The sequence below is a fragment of the Echiichthys vipera genome (genome assembly GCF_963691815.1).
Source record: "Echiichthys vipera genome assembly, chromosome: 2".
NCBI lineage: Eukaryota > Metazoa > Chordata > Actinopteri > Perciformes > Trachinidae > Echiichthys > Echiichthys vipera.
Window position 1 is genome coordinate 1,424,372 of NC_139827.1, and position 10,000 is coordinate 1,434,371.

The 10,000-nt window shown below is 45.2% G+C and overlaps 2 protein-coding genes across 3 annotated transcripts in view; both read left to right on the top strand.

Annotated features, from left to right (window-relative positions):
* Positions 1 to 3,378, top strand: part of fbxo48 (F-box protein 48) — a 6,389-nt gene extending 3,011 nt beyond the window's left edge. The window contains exons 1-3 of one of the 2 annotated variants that reach the window (XM_083933048.1): positions 50 to 108; positions 1,856 to 2,159; positions 3,040 to 3,378. In XM_083933048.1, coding sequence (XP_083789174.1) covers positions 1,869 to 2,159; positions 3,040 to 3,201 — 453 coding nt within the window. In that variant the 5' untranslated portion in view covers positions 50 to 108; positions 1,856 to 1,868 and the 3' untranslated portion in view covers positions 3,202 to 3,378. Of the gene's footprint in view, positions 1 to 49; positions 109 to 1,855; positions 2,160 to 3,039 lie in introns of those variants that run through there. The other variant, XM_083933049.1, reaches the window with a different exon arrangement.
* Positions 3,379 to 6,134: 2,756 nt separating this feature from the next.
* cnrip1a (cannabinoid receptor interacting protein 1a) lies at positions 6,135 to 9,257 on the top strand (the record flags this gene model as incomplete). The annotated part of the gene is made up of 3 exons (XM_083933028.1): positions 6,135 to 6,313; positions 8,351 to 8,495; positions 9,093 to 9,257. 3 exons carry the CDS (start codon positions 6,135 to 6,137, stop codon positions 9,255 to 9,257), a joined length of 489 nt encoding a protein of 162 aa, XP_083789154.1.
* Between the last annotated feature and the right edge of the window lie 743 nt (positions 9,258 to 10,000).

Genomic DNA, 10,000 nt, shown 5'->3' on the forward strand with positions numbered 1-10,000 from the left:
ACAGCGAAGCCTTCCACGCATGCGCAGTTGCTGAAAAACACCGTGACGCGTCCGTGTGTAAACAGCCGTTGGGACATTTAAACGGTGAGCTGTCAAACGGACGCGCAGGTAAGAAAACACGGATTTAACCGACATTTAAACCATAAAGTGATTAAATAATTAAACAGACACGTTCTGTCAGCGGCGGCCTGTCACAGAATAAAGGTGTTTGACCGGGAAACGGCGCCGGGACCGAGGGTTTTTCGGTAAATGTTAGCTAAACATGCTAACAGCTAACCGGGGCGCAGAGGAGGCTCGCGCAGCTCAACGTTTGATTTTTCACTATAAAAATAATAATAAAATATAATCTGCATTAAAACATTTCACTGAATTATGACAAACTAATGTGCAACGTTAAGGCTAATATTCCTCATGTATCACAAGGCCTGATTTTAAATATATATTTTTTATTATTTTTTAATGTTTTTATGATAAACACTAATGTTCCTCATGTGTCGTAAGGCCTGTTTTTATTAATATATATTTATTATTTTTTTTTTATGATAGACTAATATTCCTCCTGAATCATAAGGCCTGTTTTTATTAATATATATATATATTTTTTTTTTTATGATAGACTAATATTCCTCCTGAATCATAAGGCCTGTTTTTATTAATATATATATATATTTTTTTTTTTATGATAGACTAATATTCCTCCTGAATCATAAGGCCTGTTTTTATTAATATATATTTATTATTTTTTTTATGATAAAGACTAATATTCCTCCTGAATCATAAGGCCTGTTTTTATTAATATATATTTATTATTTTTTTTTATGATAAAGACTAATATTCCTCCTGAATCATAAGGCCTGTTTTTATTAATATATATATATTTTTTTTTTTTATGATAGACTAATATTCCTCCTGAATCATAAGGCCTGTTTTTATTAATATATATTTATTATTTTTTTTTATGATAAAGACTAATATTCCTCCTGAATCATAAGGCCTGTTTTTATTAATATATATATTTTATTATTTTTTTAATGGTTTTTATAATAAACACTAATATCTTTCATGTATCACAAGGAATGTTTTAGAATAATATATATTTTATTTTTTTTCAAATATATGATAAAGACTAATTTTCCTCCTGTATCATAAGGCTCATTTTTATTAATATTTTTAATTTTTTAGAATGTTTTATATGTTAGTCTAATATCCTTCATGTATCACAAGGCCTGTTTTTATTAATATATATATATTTGTATTATTTTTTTAATGTTTTTGCATGATAAAGCTTAGTATTCCTCATGCATCAGAAGGTCAGATTTTATTCATATATATATATATATATATATATTAATCAATACTAATATTCCTCCTTAATCACAAGGCCTGTTTTTATTAATATATATTTATTTTTAAATGTTTTTTTATGATAAAGACTAAAATTCCTCATGCATCACAAGCCCTGTTTTTATTAATATATATTTAATGATTTTTTACTAAACTTACATTTATTATGCTTCATTATCTTTTGACCTGGAGATAAAATAAAATAAGAATATAAATTCATAGAAAGCATCTTCACATGGATAAAAACTCAGTTATTCTGCAAAAGAAGAAAATTAGGATTCAAAATAGATAATAAAATAATTTTACATTGAGTTAAAATGAGCAGTTAAAGGTTAAAGTGAGGAGATACGTTTTTAGCTTTCTTTAAAAAAGACTTTAGGAAGAAGACGTCTACACTTATTTAACCGTATCCACACTCCAGTAAATGTCTGTTTATCAGTTTACGTCTCTCACTGACGCCGTGTGACTTTACCCGCTCCGTATTCTCCTCGCCTCGTCTCTGCGTCCACAGGCTCTGAGTGACGATGCAGCGTGACCCCCCCGTGTTCCTCCTCCGTAAGAGAAGACCCTCCCCGACCTCCGCCTGCGACGGCCCCGCCCCGCGGAACTTCGCCGAGACGCTGCCGACGGAAATGAGCGTGAAGATCTTCGGCGAGCTGGACGCGGAGAGCCTGTGCAGCGCCTCCAGCACCTGCAGGCTGTGGCACCGCATCATCGAGGGCAGCGAGCAGGTGTGGAGGACGCAGTGTCTGCTGGTCAACGCCGTCTGTCAGAGGGAGGTGGACAGCGACAGGAGGGACGGGCTGTCCTGGAAGGTGGGTCCACTCCAGCACAACTCACAGCAGACACACGTGAGGGTTTGGGTAACAGCTCCTCATATACACGGGCATCGCTACGAGTTACACATTTATTTATTTGTTTATTTATTAAGTGTGAAGTCCAGTTATTGTAAAGCGTCTACAGGCGTTGGGAACATTCGGCATGGAAAATAGAAAGCAGCTTCTACTACTACACTCCCACTGTGCCTCCATCCCGTGCCCCAGCACGTGTCATGGCTAAAGTCTGGTTCCTTTGACCAGTGTGAGTGCAACCGTACCACGTCTAGGAGCGGCACGCTTGCCGTCCACGGCCCGTTTGGGAGAGGTGGGCTTTAGTAAAGCACGTTTGCACGTGTACGAGCACGAGCGTGCGCACGTGTACGAGCACGAGGCCTACGGCGGTTCTGAGGTCATTTCCTGTGTGCCTGTTGGGACGTAGAAAAAAGAAGGAGGGACCATGCGCGGACATTTCAAACAATGGCGGTGAAAGGTTCACGTTGGTGTGATGCGGAGGTGGAGTGTTTACTGCAGATTTGGTCGATGAAAAGATTCAAAAACAGTCGACAAGACGCACAAAAACTCCGAGGTCTACGGAAAGATCTGGAAACAAAGCCACGCATCGCCATGACGTCATCAATGCGTGTGACGTGTTACGGCGTGATGACGTATAGGCAGCAAGAAGCATTCTCCGAGGCCCAGGTAGTGTGAGTACAAACGGGCCTGGAGGGGGGGACAAGGACCCTAAAGCACGGGGCACGGGACGGAGGCACAGTGGGAGGGCGCTTTAAGTGACGTACTCGACCGTGTTTTTATTTGTGAGCGTAGCACAGAGGCGGTGTGGACTGAGAGCAGGCTGAAGCGTCCTCTGTCTCCGCAGGTGACGCTGGTGAAGAACTACACCCGCAGCCGCGTGAAGAGCGACTGGCTGAGGGGGCGGTTCAGCCACGTGAGCTCGGCCGAGGAGCTGAGGGGACGGAGGATGACGGCGCTGGACGCAGAGAGCTGGGGGGAGATCCTGCAGGCGGAGCTCGACAGATGACCCGCGCACCGCCCGCCCACTTTAACCAACGTACTTTACAGCGCGGGGTTTGACGCAAATACACACAAACTATTGTACATAAACGTTCTTTTGTACTTTTTTTTAAAGAAAGAAAGGATCATGGAAGTGAAACAGGAAACACATGAATGATGCAGCGCTCTAATGTAAATACAGCTGAGGTGCAATAAACGCTGATGTCCTGAAGTGTGTGTGGCGCCGTTTCTGTCGACAGAAGTCAGCGTTTGTGTTTCTTCAGAGAGTCTGAAAGCGTTTTTACAACAATCTCACATTTTTCTACAGATATTACTTGTTTTTGTCTCAAAATGTTCTCGTTTCTGTCTTTCCACTTTCTTTGTTCCCATCTTTCACCTTTTTATTCATTTTTTATTTAAAAATAAAGACGGTGGTGTGGTGATTAGCACTGTCACCACACAGCGAGAGGGTTCCTGGTTAGAATCCCTGCTGGGGTCCTTCTGTGTGGAGTTTGCATGTTGTCCCCGTGTCTGCGTGGGTTTTCTCCGGGTTCTCCGGTTTCCTCCCACAGTCCAAAGACGTGCAGGTGTTGGGTTCATTGATGACTCTAAATCACCCGTAGGTGTGAATGGTTGTCTGTCTCTGTTCGTCTCTATGTGTCCTGTGATAGACTGGCGTCCTGTCCAGGGTGGACCCCGCCTCACGCCCGATGTCCGCTGGGATCGGCTCCAGACCCCCGCGACCCCGACAGGGACAAGAGGCTGAAGATGAATGAATGAATTTTTCCTCAAAATATTCCTCGTTTTATATTGAAATGTTGAGTTTTTGACTTTCCCCCTAAATTCTAAAGACTTTTCGCACACACACACACACACACACACACACACACACACACACACACACACACACACACACACACACACACACACACACACACACACACACACACACACACACACACACACACACACACACACACAGACAGGACCTTTAAACATGCAACTAATGGAGAGATGTTAGAGCGAGGGGGCTGCCAGTGACCTGCGTCCCGAGCGGTTGTGGGTTCGGTGCCTTGCTCAACAGCACCTCGGCAGTGCCCGGGAGATGAACTGGCATCTCTCCTTTCATGGTCCACACAGGGACTCGAACGGCGACCCTCCGGTACCCAGCCGAGTCACCTGCGTACTGAGCTGCTGCCGCCCACTGACTGTTAAAATATGACGTTTTCTCAAAATGCTGCGCTTTTATTCTGAAAGGTTCTGACTTGTGTTGAATCCAGAGTCTGGTGTTAATGATCTTTAACGCTGTTTATGCACAAACATGACACCACTCCACTAAGTGTTTTTACTCCTTTATTTGCATATTCTCACAAATATCACACAAACATTTATAAAACATTTCTGCTTCGTACTCGACAAAGAAGAAAATGTGAATCTAAAATCAGTCGTTTCTCCTTTTAATGAACGTTAAAATATTAAATTATGATGAAATAACAGAAGTAACTCAGGACGAGAGAAAACTGAAAGACACAATCAAATAAAACTAAATAAATCAGAAATAGATACAAACAAAGACATTCAATTATGTATTATTACATTTTCATGACCCAAAGAACCAGGTCCAGGTCAGGACCCAAAGAACCAGGTCCAGGTCAGGACCCAAAGAACCAGGTCCAGGTCCAAGCGTGTGAAATGTGTTTCCTCAGGAGGGGGTCTGGAGTCTCCCTTAGAGAGAGGGGGAGAAGTTCAGCATCCGTGAGGAACTCGGAGTAGAGCCGCTGCTCCTTTGTGTTGAAAGGAGCCAGTTGAGGTGGTTCAGGATCATCTGGTAAGGATGAACCCTGGGCGCCTCCCTAGGGAGGTGTTCCAGGCACGTCCAGCTGGGAGGAGGCCTCGGGGAAGACCCAGGACCAGGTGGAGAGATTAGATCTCCACACTGGCCTGGGAACGCCTCAGGATCCCCCAGTTAGAGCTGGTTAATGTGGCCCGGGAAAGGGAAGTTTGGGGTCCCCTGCTGGAGCTGCTGCCCCTGAGACCTGATCCAGGATCAGAGGCTGGAGCTGCTGCCCCTGAGACCTGATCCAGGATCAGAGGCTGGAGCTGCTGCCCCTGAGACCTGATCCAGGATCAGAGGCTGGAGCTGCTGCCCCTGAGACCTGATCCAGGATCAGAGGCTGGAGCTGCTGCCCCTGAGACCTGATCCAGGATCAGAGGCTGGAGCTGCTGCCCCCGAGACCTGATCCAGGATCAGAGGCTGAAGATGAGATTTTTACATTTCCTTAAAGAAACTTGTCATTTATCAGCGACACAAACATTTATTTTCTTAATTTGGATTCAGTCAAAATCATGTTGAAGGTTAAAGTTTGATATGAATTATGATGATAAATGACTTTAATCCACTGTTGAGTTTCAGGTAAAAACGCCTTTTATTTATGAATTTAATGAAAAGATCAAAGGACTGAACCTTTAATCAGAACTCCAAAGTTTCAGAATAAAAGCACAATAGATATCAGTGGTTATTAGTGGGTTAAATATCCAGCATGACTTTATAATGTGATAATTTTTTTTACCTTTATTCCCAATAAACATTAGAAAAATAAGAATTCAGAGAAATATTCCAGTGGAGTCTTTTTTTTCCTTTAACTCTCTAAATGTTTATTGGAACTTTTATGACTTTTAATATTTATTCCATTTACAAAAAGGGACAAAATCCTGCAGCTCTGGTCTCAAAATTCACTGTAAATTTAATTTTCAGTGTCAAATCCTAACAGAAGTGATCTCAGGACTCTTTACAGACGGAGCAGGTCAAGAAACTGGCTGAATGACAGGAAAGTGGGCGGGTCTTGGTTCGGCTTTTATTTTGAAAGCTGTAACCGGAAGCCCTGGTCCCTCCTCAGCACCACCGCATCATCATCCTCCTCCTCCTCATCCTCTGTCCGGACAGCTGCACACACCGGGACCATGGACGACGTCCCTCCGATCATCAACATCTCCATCTCCCTGCGGATCCAGCCCAACGAGGGGCCCGTGTTCTTCAAGGTGGACGGGACCCGCTTCGGCCAGAACCGGACCATCAAGCTGCTCACGGGCTCCAAGTACAAGATCGAGGTGGTGATGAAGCCCGGAACCGTCGAGGCCACGTAAGAAGAATCCCGTTTAAACCCGTGTTTGTTTTATTTGGATGTGTGCAGCGGGAGGCCACGGAGCATGCGCACATCCTCCTCCCCCGTTAATAACAAAGGTCACGGATGCGTCGCTGTAATTACAGTGAAATGAGGTGCGTGCATGTGAGGTGCTTGCGTGTGAGGTGCGTGCATGTGAGGTGCGTGCATGTCAAGTGCGTGCATGTGAGGTGCGTGCGTGTTAGGTGCGTGCGTGTGTCGGCCCCGTGCGTCCTGCAGGCCCGCAGCAGCAGCAGCAGCAGCAGCAGCAGCAGCAGCAGCAGCAGCAGCAGCAGCAGCAGCAGCAGCAGCAGCAGCAGCAGCAGCAGCGTCAGGTGTCCGCCTGAATAAATCATCATGTGAGAGGAGTTCTGCTCCAGGATTCTGGGCTGGATCAGGTCTGATGGAGCAGGGCGGGGTCCGCGGGTCCACAGTGACACAACAGGGGAGACCGGGGACAAGTGCTCTAGGAGCATAAACGTGTGTTAAAGTGTTCTCTAGGAGCCTAAAAGTGTGCTAAAGCGTCCTCTAGGAGCCTAAACGTGTGCTAAAGTGTCCTCTAGGAGCCTAAACGTGTGCTAAAGTGTCCTCTAGGAGCATGAACGTGTGCTAAAGTGTCCTCTAGGAGCATAACCGTGTGTTAAAGTGTCCTCTAGGAGCATAAACGTGTGCTAAAGTGTCCTCTAGGAGCATAAACGTGTGCTAAAGTGTCCTCTAGGAGCCTTAAAGTGTGCTAAAGTGTCCTCTAGGAGCCTAAACGTGTGCTAAAGCGTCCTCTAGGAGCATAAACGTGTGCTAAAGTGTCCTCTAGGAGCATAAACGTGTGTTAAAGTGTAGGAGCATAAATGTGTGTTAAAGTGTCCTCTAGGAGCATAAACGTGTGTTAAAGTGTCCTCTAGGAGCATAAACGTGTGTTAAAGTGTCCTCTAGGAGCCAAAACGTGTGCTAAAGTGTCCTCTAGGAGCCTAAACGTGTGTTAAAGTGTCCTCTAGGAGCATAAACGTGTGTTAAAGTGTCCTCTAGGAGCATAAACGTGTGCTAAAGTGTCCTCTAGGAGCCTAAACGTGTGCTAAAGTGTCCTCTAGGAGCCTAAATGTGTGTTAAAGTGCCTCTTCAGTGGCGAGGACGCGCTGTATGAGCCCTTTTTTTTCTTTAAGTGGAGTCTCCTCCTGCTGGACATTAGAGAGAATGCAGCTTTAAGTGGAGTCTCCTCCTGCTGGACATTAGAGAGAATGCAGCTTTAAGTGGAGTCTCCTCCTGCTGGACATTAGAGAGAATGCAGCTTTAAGTGGAGTCTCCCCCTGCTGGACATTAGAGAGAATGCAGCTTTAAGTGGAGTCTCCTCCTGCTGGACAGTAGAGAGAATGCAGCTTTAAGTGGAGTCTCCTCCTGCTGGACATTAGAGAGAATGCAGCTTTAAGTGGAGTCTCCTCCTGCTGGACATTAGAGAGAATGCAGCTTTAAGTGGAGTCTCCTCCTGCTGGACATTAGAGAGAATGCAGCTTTAAGTGGAGTCTCCTCCTGCTGGACATTAGAGAGAATGCAGCTTTAAGTGGAGTCTCCTCCTGCTGGACATTAGAGAGAATGCAGCTTTAAGTGGAGTCTCCTCCTGCTGGACATTAGAGAGAATGCAGCTTTAAGTGGAGTCTCCTCCTGCTGGACATTAGAGAGAATGCAGCTTTAAGTGGAGTCTCCTCCTGCTGGACATTAGAGAGAATGCAGCTTTAAGTGGAGTCTCCTCCTGCTGGACATTAGAGAGAATGCAGCTTTAAGTGGAGTCTCCTCCTGATGGACATTAGAGAGAATGCAGCTTTAAGTGGAGTCTCCTCCTGCTGGACATTAGAGAGAATGCAGCTTTAAGTGGAGTCTCCTCCTGCTGGACATTAGAGAGAATGCAGCTTTAAGTGGACATTAGAGAGAATGCAGCTTTAAGTGGACATTAGAGAGAATGCAGCTTTAAGTGTGTCCTATCACTGTTGAGCACCAAACTACTTCCTGTTCTCTTCTTCCTCACAGCAACATGAACATCGGAGGCATCACCTTCCCTCTGGAGCAGCAGTCCAGGGACGAGGAGTCGGTGGTTTACCACGCTCAGTACGACACCGAGGGCGTCCCGCACACCAAGAGCGGGGACCGGCAGCCCGTCTCAGTCAGCATGGAGGTGAGATGCGACGGTGACGCGTTTCATCCTCAGACCGTATAAAAACAGACGCAGCGTCTCCGTTGAGGTCCGTTCTCTAACTTGATCCAGTCGTCCTCGCCTACGGGAGTCTCAATCTTGTCAGACTTTGACTCCGCCTCATTTCCTCTGACCAAAAAAGGGCATGTATGTGACGTTGGGGGGAGGGGCGTACGTCCATCTGGCTGACGTTTACCTCCGAGGAGAAGTGAGGGCCAGAGGCTAGCTGTCAATCAAGAGGCCACGCCCCTAATTATTCATACACTTTAACCTCCAATAAAATACAAACTAGTCCCGCCCCCTCAGTGTTGTCATGGAGACCTGATCCAAACACACAGACTAGAATGTTCTTTTGTCCTTAAACAGGTTTAATGATGCTGTGTAAACGGCCTGTTTAACATGGGGCTCAATGAGAAACTGCTCTGTTATGAAACCTGCCCCTAGTGGACACTCAGAGAACTGACGCTGACGGAGCTCCCTGATTGGATCAGACAGGAAACAGGAAGTCGCTGTGGGCTGGGCTTGGGTTTAACGGGCAAACCAAAGAGCAGAATGACGTGTTTTTCTCTTCCTCTGCAGTTCAACAAAGCGGGCACGTTTGAGACGGTGTGGCAGGCCAAATACTACAACTACTACAAGAGGGAGCACTGCCAGTTTGGCAACAAGTTCAGCAGCATCGACTACGAGTGCAAGCCCAACGAGACGCGGACCCTCATGTGGATCAACAAGGAGGCGTTCAACTGAGACGCTCCTGCTTCTGCCCGCCGTCCGCACGCCCAACACCCAACACGGAGCGGAGGACTTCAGCTGGACTATGAACATCAGCATCTCAGTAACAGGACAGTCCGGTCTCGCGGGCGTGCGTCACGTCAGCGAGGGTCGGGTATTTATGTTTTAATCCAAAAGAAGAAAAAGAAAAAAGCTGCGCGGGACTTTAAAGGGGGTTTGTTTTAGAGCTGCACTCTGCAGCGGTGCTTCAAAGGTCTCAGCTAATATCAGACTCAATGTACTACGAGTTTAGTCTCAAAATACTACGACTTACGCCTCGAAATACTACGATCTTTGGGCTCAAAATACTACGACTTTAGTCTCAAAATACTAAGACTTTTAGTCTCAAAATACTACGACTTTAGTCTAAAATACTACGACTTTAGCCTCGAAATACTAAGACTTTAGTCTAAAATACTACGACTTTAGCCTCGAAATACTACGACTTTTAGTCTCAAAATACTACGACTTTTAGTCTCAAAATACTACGACTTTAGTCTAAAATACTACGACTTTAGCCTCGAAATACTACGACTTTTAGTCTCAAAATACTACGACTTTTGGGCTCAAAATACTACGACTTTTAGTCTCGAAATACTACGACTTTAGTCTAAAATACTACGACTTTAGCCTCGAAATACTACGACTTTAGTCTAAAATACTACGACTTTAGCCTCGAAATACTACGACTTTAGTCTGAAAACACTACGACTTTAGCT